The following is an 18,228-nucleotide window of genomic DNA, read 5'->3' on the forward strand; positions in this document are numbered from 1 at the left end:
GTTTTCCATGCTCACCGTACCGTATTGTACTGGTCTCTTTCCCCTCTGCCTCTGTCATTAGACTATAAGCTCCTCAAGGACGAGACTGAGTTTTCTATCTCTTTCTAATCATTACCTAGACAGTGCCTGGTATATATGGCAAGTGTGCAGAAGTTTGTCAAATAACCAACCAAAGAGTGCATACCTTGCTTACTACTCCTATAAGAATGGAAGAGGAGTTTAATTTGCCAAAAAAAAAAAAAAAGGTTGGCGCGTAGTGATTCTCTGAATTCTCACAAGCAACTATTTATCAACTCCCTTTAGACTTTTTCCAAAAATCAACATGAATTATTGATCATCTCTGCTAGAATTCTCATCTCCTCGTTTTTGGAAAATATGGACAGCACTGAGCTTTGCCATTTTCTGTCACCTCTTCAATTCTTCGGGATTTCTCATCAAAGATAAAAAGCAGGATATGTGCTTTCAAAAAAAGATGGAATATGTACATCCTTTAGTGGGTTAGAGACTTGTTACTTGGGGATGAATTTCCCTTGTAATGTTACTTGTCTTCTTTTTCCAGCCTTAAGATGTTTATACTCTCTGGGAAGGATGTACGCGCGGGAAGCTTGATATCTTGCATTCCCTCTGATGTTTATTAACCTTGCTCGGTTTTCCTCGGTCACTTGACTGAGGTCACTTGACTCTCTGGATTCCTCCAGCTTTGAACACAGCTTTCAAAAGCCTCCCGGTTTTAGAATTTTATTAGCCTCAACTCCTCTTGAGGTTTAGCTTTCTTGAAGCGTCTCTTAAATGTAAATGCCATTCTTTTGTAGCCTCCTATACATCCCTTTTGAAAACTCAAATTCACTGGGGAGCACAGTTTGGAGTTGAACTGATCTAAACCCTACAGAAGGCCCAATCACATCCCTGTTAGATGTGATGTGTGGTCCTTGCATCTTAGAATGATTCCCCATCCATCCACATGAAGAAGGAAAATTCCATACCATTCTGTTGGTGAAGTTACTGAACTTCTCAACCAATATCCGCTTGATCATGTCCGGGTCAGAGATAACGATAAACATCTGACGACCAAGATAGTACCTGGGAGGAATAAGAAAATTACTTTAAAATGTGTTGTATTCATCTGCCCTCTTCTCCTTTCCAAAAAGAATTCACAGTGACTTAGAATGAAGGATAAAAGATAAATAGGACGTAAAGGTGTGGAGAAGATGAGGAAATGCATGGCTAAGCTTGAGGAAGAGCAGAGCTGTGATGATCTAACGCCAACTTTCATTCCACAAACATCTATGGAATCCTGCTACACCTACCTGTGAAGGAGCTCAAGAGATACTTATGACACTAATGAAGAAATGGAGGAAAGGCTTAGCCAGTCAGTGGTGGTGGTGAATTCCCACAGGAAGCTGCGCTTAAGGGCGTGTTATGTTTATTAAAGTGCTGGGGCTCAAAAGTGCTGGGGCATAAAAGCATGCGGACCCGGTCACAGCCTCCAAGGGTCTCACAGTCTGGTGGCAGTGACATTTAGGTAATCACCATATACTGTGACATCTGGCAAGCATGGGTGACATTGGAGACACACCCAACTCAACCCCTGGAGAAGAGAGAATGAAGTCTTCCTAGAGGTGGTGCTTCCTAAAGTGAGTTCTGAGAGATGAGCAAGAGTTACTGCAGGAAGGTGGGTGGCGAAGGTGAGTGAGGGTGTACCGGGCAGACGCATCCGTTGTGCAGTTATCCAGGGACAAGACTGCTTGGAGGAACTACGTGTGCTTGGCTACCAACTGTATAAAGCAAACGAGAGTGATGACAAGTGGGCCCACTGCATAATGCCACGTTTTTAGTACTGTATATGGAATTATATTTTCAGGATGTAATGTGATCACTGGCACATCCAGCTCAGACCAGTAAGGAACAAAGTCACACGACATGAAAGGAGCAAAGTTTACTTTGATTTCTTAGTTACTTAAAACTTCTCATGAGCTAAAAGTGTCTTTAATGTTTTAACTCTTCCCCTTCTCACTAACTAGGGGAAAAAAAATATTTGTCTGGCACATGTCAGGCACTCAGAAATATTCATCTGAGGGATCATATTTCCCAAAACGGTTAGAGAAACCTCTGGGACACAGGAATTCAACAGATGTGGTAGGAGGAAGAATACTAACTAGTTTTTAAAAATTGGTTTTAGCCAAGAAGACCAAAAATAACCCAATAAGGCCATAAACCAATGCTTTTGTAAACTTTATGGGGCGTGTCATGGAATTTTTTGAGAATCTAGTGAAAGCTGTGGACATTCTCCTAAGAAAAATGGACATTCACAGCATTTTCAGATAAAATTTGAGGGGTTCTTGGACCCTTGAAGCCCACTCTAGAGCAATGCTTCTCAAACTTAAAATGTCACCTGGGCTTGAAGAAAGAATGGCTGAAAATGTCTCCAATTTGGCAAAAGGCAAAAACTTACAGATTCAAGAAGCTGAGTGAACCCCAGTAGGAGGAACCCAGAGAAATTCATGCCAAGACACATCATAACTACACTTCTGAAAACTAAAAAATAGAAAAAATCTTGAAAGCAGCCAGAGAAAAAATAACATATTATTTACAGGGAACACCAATGAAAGGAGAGCAGGTTTCTCCTCAGAAACCATGGAGGCCAGAAGGAATTGACACATTTTTCAAATGCTGAAAGAAGAAAACCGTCCACCACAAGTTCTACATCTGGTGAAAATATCCTTCAGGAAAGGTGAGAAAATAATATTTTCAGATGAAGGAAAACTAAGATAATTTGTCACAAACAGACTTACCCTTCGAGAGTGGCTAAAGGGGACTTCTCTGATGGTGCAGTGGTTAAGAATCTGCCTGCCAATGCAGGGGACACAGGTTTGCTGCCCGGTCCGGGAAGATCTCACATGCTGCAGAGCAACTAAGCCTGCGCACCACAACTATTGAGCCCACGCGCCGCAACTACTGAAGCCTGCGCACTTAGAGCCCGTGCTCCGCAACGAGAGAAGCCACCGCCATGAGAAGCCCACACACCGCAACGAAGAGTAGCCCCCGCTCGCCGCCACTAGAGAAAGCCGCGCGCAGCAACGAAGACCCAATGCAGCCAAAAAGAAAACAACAAACCCCGCCCCCCCGCCAAAACCAAAAAGAATGGCTAAAGGAAGTTCTCCAAATAGAAGGAAAATGATAACAGAAGAAATCTTGGAACTTCAGAAAGGAAAGGAAAGAACAATGGAGTGGGTAAACAATTATGTTTCTTAAATTTGATGATTGAAGCAAAAATTATAACACCATCTGATATGGTGTTCAATATATTTAGAGAAAATACTTAAGATAATTATATTTTAAAACTAAGAGGATAAAGGGATCAAAATGAAAATAAGTTTTCCTCACGTTACTCAGAGTGGTAAAGCATTGATATCAGTAGATAGTGATAAATTAAGCATGTACATTTATGTAACCACTAAGAAAATTATGCTATAAAAAGTGATATACAAAAAGATGTTTTGGAATAAGTCATGATAGAATTTTTTAAAAATTTGGCCAATACATTGGCCAAAAATGAACCTCACACCTTATATAAAAAATCAACTCAAAATGGATCACGAGCTTAAATGTAAAACAAAACTTTTAGAAAAATTAGGAGAAAATCTTTGGGATCTAGGACTAGGCAAACAGTTTTTAGACTTGACACCAAAAGTGCAATCCATAAGAGACATAAATCAATAAATTGGATGTCATAAAAAAATGCTCTTTGGGGCTTCCCTGGTGGCGCAGTGGTTGAGAGTCCGCCTGCCGATGCAGGGGACGCGGGTTCGTGCCCCGGTCGGGGAAGATCCCACGTGCAGCGGAGCGGCTGGGCCCGTGAGCCATGGCCGCTGAGCCTGCGCGTCCGGAGCCTGTACTCCGCAACGGGAGAGGCCACGACAGTGAGAGGCCCGCATACCGCAAAAAAAAAAAAAAAAAAAAAAAGCTCTTTGAAACCTGCTAAGAAGATGAAAAGACAGTCAACAGATTGGAATAAAATATTTGCTAACCATACATCTGACAAAGGACTCACATCTAGAATATATGAAGAACTTTCAAAACTCGACAGTTAAAAAACAAAAAATCCAGTTAAAAAATGGGCAAAAGACATGAACAAACATTTCACTGAAAAGGATACATGATACATGGATGCCAAGTAAGCACATGAAAAGATGTTCAACATCATTCGGCCATTAAAGAAATGCAAATTAAAACCACAGTGAGATCTCACTATACATCTCTCAAAATGGCTAAAACTTTTTAAAAATAGCATTAAATGCTAATGAGCATGTGGAGAAACTGAATCATTCATACATTGCTGACTCGAACATAAAACATTACAGTCACTCTGGAAAATGGTTTCGCAGTTGCTTATAAAACTGAACACGTATTTACCATATGACCCAGCGATAGTGCCCTTGGGCATTTGTCCTAGAGGAATGAAAACTTCTGTTCTCATAAAACATGCACATGAACATTCATAGCACCTTTATTAGTAATAAACAAAAACTGAAAACAGCTCAAATGTTCTTCAGCTGGTGATGGTAAAACAAACTGTGATACATCCATACAATGGAATACTATGTAGCAATAAAAAACACTCAAGCTATTGAAGCATGCAATGATTTGGATAGATCTCAAGGGAATTGTGTGTGAAAACAGCCAGTCTAGGAAGGTTGCATATTATATGATTTCATTTATATAACAGTTTTGAAATAACAAAATTATAGAGATTGGGAAGACATTAGTAGGTTCCAAAGGATAGGGGTGTGTGTGTGTGTGTGTGTGTGTGTGTGTGTGTGTGTGTGTGTGTGTGGTGTGTGATGGGGTGGTGTGGCTATAAAAGGTAAAACTAGAGAGCCTTGTGGCGATGGAGCAGTTTTGTATCTTAGCTGTGCGGTAGCGGTTACACAAACCCACACGTGATAAAACCGCATAGAACTCTGCACACACACACAGACACACACATACACAAGTGCATGTAAATCTGATAAAATCTGAATAGGTATTATGGTTTGTACCAATGTCAATTTCCTGGTTTTGATAATGTACTATAGTTATGCAAGAGGTTACCATTGGGGGCAACTGGGTAAATGGTACACGGGATCCCTTTGTACTTTCTTTGCAACTTCCTGTAAATCTATAATTATCTCAAAATTTTTAAATGGTTATTTTTTTAAGATTGATTTATTATTTATTTATTTTATTTATTTTTGGCTGCGTCGGGTCTTAGTTGCAGCACACAGTATCTTTCATTGTAGCGCACGGGCTTCTCTCTAGTTGTGGCGTGTGGGTCTTCTCTAATTGTGGCGTGTGGGTCTTCTCTAGTTGTGGCACACAGGCTCCAGGGCACGGGGCTCTGTAGTTTGTGGCACGCGGGCTCTCTCGTTGAGGTGCGCGGGCTCAGTAGTTGTGGCGCACAGGCTTATTTGCCCTGCAGCACGTGGGATCTTAGTTCCCTGACCAGGGATCCAATCCGCGTCCCCTGCATTGTAAAGCATATTCTTTACCACTGGACCACCAGGGAAGCCCCCCAAATTTAAAATGTATAAAAGTCACCTGGGAGCTTACTAAACTATAGAGTCACAGCTCTGTTCCTCACTGGAGCAGATATAGTAGGCCTGGGAGGGGCCTAGGAATCTGCATTTTAACAGGCTCTCCAGATTCTGATGCAAGATGACTACTCCCACATTTCAAGAAACACTGTCCTAGGGCAGTTGTTTTCAGCCTCAGCGACTGATCAAAAACACCTGCCAAGCATTCAGAAAATAATGATGTCTGGACCTAGCCAGACCTACCTGACCAGAATCTCTGGGGTGGGACCGAGTCCCCTCTAAATTTAATAAGCTCTCCAGGAGATTCTGGTTGATTGACAGTAACCAGACTGGGGGACCCACAAACCCCATGTTAAAAACCCTGCTTTATATTTAACTCAAATTCACACCCATTCTCATTTCCTTAAATTCTTAGATCTAAAAGGAAACATTTACATTGGGATGCACACATACTTTGGTAATATATTTGTATTGATTTAGTTATTACCAAGAAAATTTTTTTTGTTTTTCAAAAAGAACAAAATAATACTTCTACATTCAAATGAAAGTTGTCCTTCCAAGTAGGCACCTTGGGAGTCTTTGTGTTTTTTTCTAGTAATATTGCTAATGCTAAAAACAATTTTGTCACAATTTCTTTAGAATTGCTTCAGAGCTGGTTTATGAACCTCCTGAGAAAACTGGCCCCATTTTACGTGTAAATTGTGTCATCTTGTGAATTTATATTTACACAAATACTCTTCTGCAATTTGAGGAGCTCCTGGAAAGATCTTGAACAGAGAAACATGTAAATGAAGTTTGTTTTTCCTTTTGGGTGCCTGGACGGCTCCACTGTTTTTGTCTACCCAGCCCTCCTTGAAGAAGCACCCTCTCCCATTCCATGCAGTGCTGGAGGAGCTGTCAATGATAGCACCCTGTCCCTCTGGTCACAAGGATGGACTCAACATCCAGGCATGGCCGATCATGGTATCTCATCTCCTTGGCAACGGTGACTGGTCCACAGGGTGGACACACATGACTGGGTCAGGGCCAGTCAGAATCCTTCACTGGATGTATATACATGGAAACTACATGAGGAAAGCTCTGTTTTTTCTCCTAGAGATGCTAAACTGGGAATATATGAATCCAGAGCTGTTGGTGGCCATCTTTTACCACATGGTGAGAACTGCCTGCAGAAAGCTCTAACAGGGACAAGCAAAAATTTAAGACAAACATGGAGAATGTCAAGGACGTACAAATTCCAGGTCAAGGTCTGCTTCCTGTAGTCTTCCTTGCATCCTCCAAGCTTAAGTTAGCTTGTGCTTTTAAGTTTGTTTGAGCTGAGTTTCTATCATTTGTAATGCAGAAGTCCTAACTAATACGGTGCCCCTTTTCCTTCTCAACCTTCTGGAATACCTATGCCATTCTGCCTCTCAAAACGTTACTTCCCCACGAGGGTCTGATCTCAGTTTCATACACTGGTGTGAATGTATGGCCGCATCTTACTGCCTCCTGAGGTGGGTTGGGATACTGCAAAGGCACATGGGCTAGGGCCTGGGAGTCAGGATCCAGGATCATCCAGCTCTGGTACTCAGTCAGACAACCGTCGTCGGCAGACTCTGGAAATGCCCTGCGTTTCAGCTTCCTCGCCTCTGAAATATGGGAGTAGACCTAGGCAATCTCCGCAGTTTGCTCTATCTTTAAATCCTCTAATTCTTATGAATTAAAAAGGACATTGAATTATGGTCTTTGAATTTTAAGTCTACTCTCTATAGGGCGTGAAAGAACATCCTGTATCAGTGAAGTATTTGAATGGCTTGAGGACCCTTCTCAGAACCTTTGGGGAAACCACGATCATTAGTGTTTATTGAGTGCTTACTACCTACCAGGCCTTGTTCTAAGTGTCCTGGCCTGTAGGATCTCATTGAATCCTCATAGAAAATGGACGGGGTAGTTATCATACCCACTTATCAGAATAAGAAGCTGAGAATTAGAGACATTAAGAGGTTGCCCAAGACAGGAATTTGATCCCAGTCTGACGGCTGCCAAAGCTTGGGCCCCCGGCCGCGACCTTGCCACCCATCTGCACCAGAGACACGCTTCCCCGGGCCAGCCTCGGTGGAACAGCCCCAGTGCTGAGGAGGTGTGCAAGCAGCCAGGCTTCCAGCTGCGCAGACTGTGTCTTTTAAAGGTGGAAATTCAGAGCAGCTTCTGGTTTAAATAACCCCAGCCCAATTGTGAAGGTAACTTCTTGCTTCCCGCTAATTTAAATGTATGTATAGTCACTTTGGGGGGCAAAAAGTTCTTAGCCAGTTATGCATTGATACTTATGTAGGTACATAAGCATGTCCTTACTCAACTCTGAAGCACCTGGTGGAAGAGAAGATTTAGGCAAATCAGTGAAGTATTGTGCAGACAAAAACAACACTTGTTTGACTTGTTTAATTAGCCGTTTTCTTTTTTTTTTTTTTAAACTGGCCAGTCAATTTGGCCAAACTAGTTCACAGCTGCCTTCTGGGACTCGAGGTTGGTGCACTGCTGCCCTTAGTCTGTGCGCTGCCTGGCCCTGTTCTGGAAGGCCTGCCGCCTCAGGGGTGGCCGAGCTCTAAAGGCTGGGGATCAGGAGGTACCTACAGGCACCAGCACGAAAGGATGTCCAAGTCACACAGCTGAATGGAAAAGCACATTGTGAAACAGTACATACAGTTGTGGAAATAAATAATAGCCTATCTGACCGTTCATTCAACAAGCGTTTATTGAGCACGTACTCTGTGTCAGGCAATAGGCTCAGGCGATATCTCTGGAAGAACTCTAGAGTAAGATATGTTAGCTAACTGTGCGTATATCTGGATCAGGAAATCGTGGCGGACTTCTACTTTTCACGTTGTGCATCTCTTTAATGTTCCAGTGTTTACAATGAGTGCTTTTGTGATAAGAAAAGGAAAGAAAAAGGACTTTTGTCATTGGATCGGCCCCAGAGTCTTTCAGGAGTCGAGGTGGGTGTTGGCAGTGGTGCAGCTGCTAGGACTTGGGTTCAAGGCCCTGCCCTGTGATTTAACAGCTGTGTCACCTTGAGCGAACCACAACCTTCCTGAGCCAATTTCCTTGACGAAAGAGGCTGTTATGAGGGTCAGATGAGAAACATGAGAATGCACTGTCCACAGTAGGGTTTTAGGCAAATGCCGGTCATGAGGTCATGATAACCTCCCCGTGAGGAGTGAAGGCCCCTGTTCCCGGGGAGGGGGGCTGCACCCGGCTGGTGCCACTTTGTAGGGGATGAAGAAGCTGCGTGAGAAGTGCCCCCAGGAGATCGGGTGACATGCCGCTCCTTTCCCTCGCTTTAGCAGAAGCAATCTGAATGTGCTTCCAGAGACTTCTGCTTTCCAGGTGGGGGCTGAAGGATTGATGAGGGTCTCTAGCAACTCTGACAGCTGCTACACAGCGAGCAACTGACGAATCCTTGCCTCGGTGACAGGGCTGTGTCCCAGCAGGTGGAGGATGCTAATAGGGTAACTGCTGTCCTGCCCTTAAGCCTGACCTCTGGCTTGGACTGTAGACACAGAAGTGGTGGGCAGCTCAGCGGGGAAGGGTGAGCGTTGACTGCTGGAGATCACGTGGTGAGCGTCAGAGACTCTCAACCTCCAAAACGTTCAGAGGGAGCTAAGCAGGCGTTCAGTGCCGGGAGCGCCGGGCGTCTGGCTTTCACAGGAGCGGGCCCTCGGCTGGGCGGCACTCAGTGCTGCCGCGAGAGCACGGTCCCCGTGGTCCTGCGGGTCTGTCCCTGCCCGGCTCGGTGGAGCACACTGCCCTTTCTCATTAGCCACCTGATCTGTCATTAGACCAAGGCAGTCTTGAGTTAGCCAAGAAGCGGAGCCCATTCAAGCTGCCAGGGACACTTTTCTGGAGGAGCCAGTGACAGTCATAGGTGTGCATTTCCTGCCCAGGGAAGCCTCAGGGCGCTCATGCCTGGGGACTGACCCTGACCTCACAGAGCCCTGCAGAGCCTGATGGACTGGGTCAGCCCTTCGCCTCTCTGTGGTACCCGGGACCTGGTCGGCTCCCTTTTCCTGCCCTCAGATACTGGTGGAGTCTCTGGTCCTTCACTTCCTGGATGGACTTTCTCAGATTTATGCCTCCATCACTCTGGCTGGTTTTCCTGACCTGCTGCTTGTCTACATGTGGGCCCTGACTCAGTTACAGAGGGCTTTGCAAAATGCGAGTCTGATTGCATCACTTCTTACTTCACAGCCTTCAGTGGTTTGTCTCCATCAAGGCCTCTGGGAGTCTTTAGCACGTTGTATCACTGCAACATCCTTCACAACCCAGCCCCCGCCTTGCTTTTTGGCCTTATCCCTCCCTATTTCCCACCACCCCAAAGCCGGTACTGATGATCAACCTGATTTACTGGAACTCTCCATCACCTCTCCCACCCATGGGGGCCTTTGCACATGCTGTTCCCCTGCCTCCCTGGAACAGCCCTCCTTCTTTTTATCTTGCCAGGTTAACTCCTACTGCAACAGTGAGAGGCCCGCATACCAAAAAAAAAAAAAAAAGTCCAACTTCTTGACTGTAACAAGCAGCCCTGCAGGACCTCTCTCCCTGTCCCACTCCTCTTCCACCAAGGTTTCCAAACCTTCTCAATTCATGGTACCCTTAGTGACTCAGTAACTTTTCATGCCCCCTGCAAGGCCCAAAGAAGTACCCAACAGTCTCATTTTTAAGCAGTTATGCCCAAACAACTTAATAAATATTCATGTTGTAACAACGTAGTAGACATTTGAAAAAAGAATGCGCATACATTGAAAGTAGTTCTCACCATGACCAACAGATGTCGCTGTGTTCCCCGTGATATCCCAGGAAGCCCCTGTGAATTCCCTATGGCACCTTTGGGGGCCTTAGTGCACAGTTTGGGAACTACAGCCATACAGTGTTGCTGTGAAACAGTTATTTGTGGTTCCCCACACTTGCACTATTTCTCTATGGTTCCATTTGAAGTCCTGGTCACCATCTTGTCTGGAAAACCTTTCTGACAGTCGGGTCACCTGTCCCTTCTTCTGCGGACTCTTCTCAGACCCTTTGCTTCCCGCAGTTCCCATAGTACCTTGTCCATTCCTCTATTGATTTGCATCTCAGTGTTTTATTTCTTAACAGGCTCCTTACTACTCTGTGAGTTCTTTGAGGACAAAGCACTGTCTTATTTTTCCTTTCATCCCCAAGAAGCTGGCAGAGTGCCTCGTACCAATGAGTAAATGGGAAGATGATTCTGTGACTGCCTTTCTAGTTCTGAGAAATCACTTCTTGTCCTCCTGGTTTCCCAATTCCTGCCACTGGCAGATCTGAAGCCAGACTTGAACGTTGTGTCTCTTTGCTCATCTTTATCTTGCATTCCCAAAGTCACTGGTCTCTGTCCCTTCTGAAACGTGTGGGCCACTCTCTCTCCTTCTCTTCTACCAACTGACAGGGGCATCACCTGCATGTCTGCCCTACTGGCTTCTTCACCTGGGCGCCTACCTTGGTGGCTGTCTTAGGTCTGCCTATGCATGGAGTCACTGTTGGGAGCTGGGCCCCCATTGCAACCCAAGGGCTCTGCCAAAGATCTCGTTTGAACCAAAGTTTCCATGACGTGGTGGGCCGAGTTGTGCTACTCAGATCCCACTCCCGCAGAGACTGTGGTCGGCAGAGAGCCTCCAGCTTCCCTCCAGGGTCACCTAACGGCAACCGGTCGATCCATCTGTGTCTCCATTTCCAGCTGTCAACTTCCCCGCCTCCCACCATTCCCACCCCAAAGTCCTTCTCCAACTGTTCTTACTGGGTAGACCGTTCTTCTCTCTTCCTCTTCATCTCCCCGTTATTCAAGTCTGTGCTCGACTACTTCCTCCTCCTGGAAGGCTTCTCTGCCTTCACTGGCCCATGATTCTGCCCAATTTGTGGCTTCAGGTTGTCTGCTTGACATGGCATATTCAGTCACTCGTTACCTGGCATTCTTGTGCAACGTGGACCAGGTCTGTGTTTTTCTTCTAGATTAGATGCCAGATTTCTTCAGGAAAAGAGACATGAGTGATACTTTTGGGGAAAGGGAGGGGCGGTATCTCCCACCACCATCAGCTCAGTGTTATACACACAGCGGAGGTCAAAATAGCTGTTGAGTGGACGATGTCTGGTGTGAGGCCCGCAGCGAGTTCTCCCAGATGTGGGGGAACCGTCTCGTCTGTCTTTGTGCCATTGGAAGACATAGACACAGACTGACGTGAGTGTGGGAGAGGTCATAAAGAGGGGGAGGAGTGCACAGCCCTCCCAGGAGGAGTGGGGACCTGATGGTAGAACGAGCTTTGCATTTGGAGTTAGAACTGGGTGACTTGGGGCAAGTCCCTTGAGTCTCGGGGTCACAGTCTCTACACCTGGTGGACTTCTGAGGTGTTGGGTAGGAAATAGGTCTCAGCGCTCTTCTTTAAGGACCTTCTAGGCTACTGCTGGGGGTGTGCTTGCTTGGTCCCTGGGTGGGTTTCTAAGTAGTGAGAACAGGGGATTAATGAGGACTTGGGTCTGAGTTCACATAAGCCGGCCTGGAGGAGCTTTTTCATCCACAAGACGAAGGGCCCTTCTAGCCCTGCCATGGCCACCTCAAGCTCCAGGCAAGCTCTCTCCCAAACAGAGCTATGGCTAAACGAGGGAACTGGGCAGCAAGGGGGAAAATTATCTGAGACGAACCTATAATGATAAACCTCTCTACTCTATTGGATATACCTGCCCATTTAATTTATTCAGTTAATAAAACTTATTCCCCAGAGGGGGACAGGCAGAGGTAAGCTACAAACCAATCTGCCTGCATGACTATGGATATAGATGTATATCTCATAACAATAAAAAAGAGTAATTAAGAGATGTATTGAAGTGTATAGAAATCCTGAAGGACACTGACGATTCCAGTTCAAGTTACTGTCCTTGGCGCAAATGGAATTCAATAGGGAACAGATAAATAAAGAGAAAGAAAACACAAATTCAGAACAGATGTTAGGCAAGCAATTTTTTTCACAGTAAGAATCATAAACATGAAGGACTTTGCCTATAAGGCAAAATTGTTCATGCAAACAGCATCAAGCTACTAAATAAATAGTCAGATGGCACTGCAGGGACGGAGAAACATTAAAATAGTCATTTGGCTGTCCCGGAATATTTGTGCCCACACGGTTATGCCCAGGCATGTAGCTTCTCAGGCATCAGAGAGAGCTCTGTGTGTGTGTATACGTGTGCGTGTGCGTGTGTGTGTCCTATCACATAGAATATGTGCAGGACATATATTTGTGTGAGAGTACGTAGCAAAATCTCCCCTCCCCCAATGATATGTGGACTCAGTATGAACTGAGGGGCTTGGCAAAAGCTAGAATCAGTTCTGAAAAGACACTGTGACCAGGAACCCCAGGCCATCAGAGGAATGTGCTGTCCTGGGCTAGGTATAATTAGAAAGCCCAGATGTGGAACTCTCGAGAATGGAGAATTTAATGGCCAAAGAATTTTAGACGCAGTTGGAGAGAAACAAGAGGCGGGGGGATAATTAAAGCACAGATCATAGTATTTTAGAAATAGAAGGAAGCTTCAAGATGATCATTCTAGCCCAATGCCCCCATTTCATAGCTAGGAAAATAGAGATCCAAAGAGGTGAGATGCCTGGGTGGGCAGTGCCTGGACACAGGCCATCTGCCTAGAGTAGCCCCACAGCCAGGAGGAGGCATGAAAGGCCAGAGAAATGCCTCCCCAATTTTTCTGAGTACCCACATACAGGAACTGGGGAAGTTCACCCCAGAGCTGGCTAGGGACGGGCTCCTGCTGTGAGCTCTGCCCCGGGATGGCAGGTGGCTGCAAGAGGGCCTTTCAGAGCCCGCCCTGGTGGGCTGAGGCATCATGGCCAGGATCCCTGCTCCCTGGGCGGGCTGTGCTCATGGAGAGCACTTATAGTTCCTTTAGTCTCACATGAGACCTGGGAGGTAGGCAGGCGCTCAGGTATTTTTAAAGGCGAAGATGGTGGTTAAGTCACTCGTTCTAGTCCCACAGCTGGGAAGAGCTGAGCTCAGACCAGACCCAGCTCCGCCTCCGAATCCAGCGCTCTTTCTGGCACCCTAGGCAGACCCCTAAGAGTTAGGCTAGAGGAGAGGGTGGCCCCTGGGGAGGGATACCAATGGTCTGAGTGAGTGCGGCCCAGCCAGTGTGTCATAAGAGCCTGCCCTTCACCTTACCCTGTATATCCAAGATGGCCTGACATGGTAGTAAGTCAATTTTGTACTGTTATGGGCTAACTCCTGGATTGATGGAGCGTAGGTCACTGATGGGGAGAGATTACAGACTCTTCTACCCAAAGCCTTGATTTTAGGACAAGAGACTTCCCCCAAGTCCTTTCGTTATGTCCCAGAGAAATAATACAAATGACCAAAATCAGCAACATAACTAGACCTTCCTGTTTGAGGTTTTCTTGGGGACAAATTTGTTCTGAAAGGCTTGTGCTCAGAGGAGATTCCTTTGGTTATTCAGCAGATAGTTCCTGAGCACTTTTTGCGTGTCAGACTCTGTTCTAGGCCCTGGGAATATCCCAGCAAATAAGAGACAGAGTACCTGTCCTCATGGAGTTTGTGCTCTAGCAGGACAGCAGTACAGTAGACAGTACGTGACGTGTTGTTAGGGCTGGAGCCCAAAAGCAGGAGTTCGGGGAGTGTCCAAGGAACAACAATAAGGGACAGTGGGACAGAAAAAGGCTTTGGATTAACAAGGAGAACCCACATAGCCCCGTGCTCGCCTCTTACTGATCACGTGTCATTCTCGTCTTAAAGGCACTGATGTTTCTATATAAACTGAAGCTCATGCAGTCAGCCCGGGTAAACTCGAAAGGTTGTTGGGATGGTAGTGAAAGGACAAGACCCAGACAGAGCACTGGAAACCTGCTATGGAGTAATAATTTACTACGTAAGTGGCCCCAGGGAACAAAGATATCTCTCTCTTACCATCATAAAAGCAGGACACACAGCACGCACAGGGACAGAAAGGGCCCAGAAAAGGATGTCCACTGCGGCGTTGTTTGCTGGACGCCACTGGGTGTCCCCCCCCTGGGAAACTGGGTGGGTAAGCCGGGTGGAGAATTGCTGCAGTGATAGGCGGTAGCCAGAGGCAACAGACTCCATGGGAGCACAGCATCGTGATGGAGATTCAAAGCATAGCACTAAGTGAAAAAAACTAAAGGATAGAACGAGCTATGTGACACTACCATTGGTGTAAGCTAAAGAAAACATACATGAGACCATATTACCCAGTTTGCAAGAATTTGCACCAAAAAAATACACATTAAGCACAATGGAACAATGGAATGGTTGTCTTCTGGGGATAGAAGGGGAGAGGAAAAGGTGTGGGGCTAAAAGGGAATCAATAAACACGCAGAACATGTGGCAGTGTGTCCCCAGTTCTCCACAGCGCCACAGAATAAACACACATACACCCACACAACCTTGAAAGGGAGGTGATTAATAATTACTGGTGGCAACACTGATAATTTACAATGGTGAAGTAAACTCTTCTTATCGATGCCTGTTTTCAATGTGGAATTCTTTAGGAGTAAAATGCTACCGCTTATTAGATCAGTGTTTTCTCTCAATGCCCGTTCTCCATATTCTAGTCTAGTCCCAAGAGATATTCCAGCAAGCAAAAAAAAAAAAAAAAAAAAAAGTCTGTGGTCAAATAAACACACTACATACTAAATTTCTCACTTGGAGATTTTCCATGCACATTATTATGTGAACAGTTCTGAGAAGTCCTGCAATAAAGAGACCTGTGTTCCTTTGACTAGCCCAGTGTTTCCAGCAATTGGCCAAGGGGAACTCCTCACTTTATTTCCATGTAACAATTATTATTCTCAATGGAAATGGTCCAAAGAACACACTGTGGGAAATGCCACTGAAGGATGAGAGGCGGAAGATTCCAGATTCCAAGCGTGGGCTGGGACTCACCCCCTCCCCACTCCTTCCCAGTGTGGCCAGGTAATCCTTCGAGTGCTTTGTTCCCAAGCCAACTTGGACCCAATGTCGCAGTTGTAGCTACAACTTATGGTGGCAAGGATGGAGCTGTCTCTCCCTCTGCCATGTTCCATCCCCTCATGATGGTGGGAATGACCATTTTGTCTCTAGAATTCAAAGCCAACCTCAGTGATTAACGTTGACTAGTCGTCTTTATCCTTATCATCAGTGAGTAGTTCAATTCTGCTGTACAGCACATTTCCTTTATAAAAGTCTCCCTCTCTTTTCCTTCTGTTTCTGATGATCCAAATCACTGTCATCACTCACCTGGGCTGTTAGAGTGGTTGTTTGTTCGTCTTTTATAGATTCCATCCTCCCCCTTCATCCCTCGCCTTGCCCTTCTCTATTCTGTGCATCTGCACAATAACCCCCTTCCTTAGCACCATTCCTTAGGTCCATCTCCTCTCCTGCCACTGCAGAGAGGTTGTCCTCACACTTTTCTAGCATATCGTCAGCCTCTATAGTCTCCCTTTCAATATCTCAGCCAAAACTTCTAAACTTTTTCTCAAGCCTATGTGCCTGGGTCCACGGGCCACCCGCCAGCTCTCCTTTACCTGGATAGCATGGAATTAGCTAGCCTCTCAGTGAGAGCGCACACTGTGTCCTGGGGGGACCGGGGGGATTCAGTATGTCTCCTCCAGCAAAGGGCCACAAAGCTGGAACACAGGCCTTGAAAACGGTGAAAAGACTGAGTGAAAGAAACACAGAGAGGGAAAACTCATAAGCCACAAATGACAAGGACATGATCTTGACAAATTACTTTAGGTAGGAAGCCCGGAGATTGAAGGGCTGGTGCCAGGGAGAGAAGTGTGGGCCCAGTGAACAAGAAAGAGTCCCAGACAGAGAAGGCTAAATTTATATGAGACACAAAGGCCACCGTGACCTGGTGGGAAAGAGGAAACTTGGAGGGGGCTGAAAGCAGAATCGAAAAGCAAACACATAAATTGTAAAGGGCCTGGCAGAGAGGAGTGAGATAAGGCGAGAAAGGGCTCTGGGTAAGGACTACTGGGAATTTATTAAAACGAACTGAATTTATGGTGCAGTACAAGCATTTGTTGATAACAGGGCTAGTCTGGTAAAGAATGTGCTCACTGGCTTGTAGTCAACAGGAAGTTGGGGCCAGATCACGGGGGCCTTGCATTCTGATCAGAAACGTGTCACTCACACTGACCAGTTAGGTTCCGGAGCACAGGGAGAAGTTTATATTTCTTCTGGAGTTCACTTGTGAGGTTTGAAGGCAAGAAGTAATGGCCACTCAGTCACTGTCAAAAGGAACAATAAAGCATTGCAACTCCAAATGCAGTTGCTACAGAAAACGGTATGGCAGTTCCTCAAACAATTAAACATTGAATTAACATATGATCCAGCAATTCCACTTCTGGATATATTCAACAGATCTAAAAAAAAAAAAAAAAAACGGAAAGGGAGGTATTGAAGAGAGATTTGTACACTGGTGTTCATAGCAGCGTTGTTCACAATAGCCAAAAGGTGGAAGCAACCCAAGTGTCCATCGACAGATTAATGGACAAACAAAATGTGGTATATACGTACAATAGAATATTATACAACCCTAGAAGGGAAGAAAATTCTGATTCATGCTCCATGGATGAGCCCTGAGGACATCATGCCGAGTGAAATGAGCCAGTCGCAAATGGGCAAATACTGTACAATTCCACCAATATGAGGTACCTAGACTAGTCAAATTCACAGAGACGGAAAGTAGAATGGTAGTTGCCCGGGGCTAGGGAAAGGGGGGAATGGGGAGTTATTGTTTAATGGGTATAGAGTTTCCATTTTTCAAGATGAAAAGAGCTCTGGAGCTGAATGTTGGTCATGGTTGCACAACAATGTGAACGTACTTCACGCCACTGAACTATACGTTGAAAAATGTCTAGGATGAGCAATGTTATGTCGTTTGTACTTTAACACAAGAAAACAAAGTCCTCCAGCCAAAAGTTCTTCATGCCATCCTCAACATCTGGAGGTGGCTAGGAAGCAGAGGACCCATCCATCCCACGGCCGTGGGTCACAGAGTGCCTCTTGCTGACCATGTTGTAGAAGCACGAAGCCCCATTCCGATTGCTGAGATGAAATCTTTATTCTGTGGGTGTCAGTTGTGAGCGCTCAGGCCCTGAAGCCTGGTGCTCGTTAACAAGTATGGACTGGAGGAGGGAGGAACTCAGGATTCTAAGCATCCGTTCAGGGTTGGAGATAAAGCATTACGGCGGGCCCCCAGCCTAAGGAGGATAAAGAGCTGAGGCTTCTTGCTCATGCGGTGGTCTGGAGAACCCAAACTCTAGCAGAGGAGTCTAAGATTTGGGGGAATCAGTTAAGAATCTTCGGGCTGGAGTCTTTCGGAAGGATCCAGGGGCCGTGTCCATCATAAGAAACACCCTGTGGTCTGGCAGTGAGATGGAGAGGAGAACCTGAAGAGTTACAGACAACTTTCAAAGGCAAATGGAAAGTCCACTGAAGAACTGCCTCTCTGGTGGGTCATATGCCCCAGGTACTATGTTAGCAATGGAGAAGATAGAGGGGGACAAACTAGGGAGGGCTTGGATTCCCTTCCCCCGGGGGTCCAGTTGTGAAGGGCAGTAGTTTCGATTAATACCTGGATGCCCACTTCC

The 18,228-nt window shown here is 45.7% G+C and overlaps 1 protein-coding gene across 2 annotated transcripts in view; it reads right to left on the bottom strand.

Annotated features, from left to right (window-relative positions):
- Positions 1 to 18,228, bottom strand: part of TBXAS1 (thromboxane A synthase 1) — a 149,592-nt gene that overhangs the window by 81,886 nt on the left and 49,478 nt on the right. For both annotated transcript variants that reach the window (XM_004272141.3, XM_004272142.3), the window contains exon 4: positions 984 to 1,080. In XM_004272141.3, coding sequence (XP_004272189.1) covers positions 984 to 1,080 — 97 coding nt within the window. The remainder of the gene's footprint in view (positions 1 to 983; positions 1,081 to 18,228) is intronic.

This window comes from Orcinus orca, chromosome 9 (genome assembly GCF_937001465.1).
Source record: "Orcinus orca chromosome 9, mOrcOrc1.1, whole genome shotgun sequence".
NCBI classification, from domain to species: Eukaryota; Metazoa; Chordata; class Mammalia; order Artiodactyla; family Delphinidae; genus Orcinus; species Orcinus orca.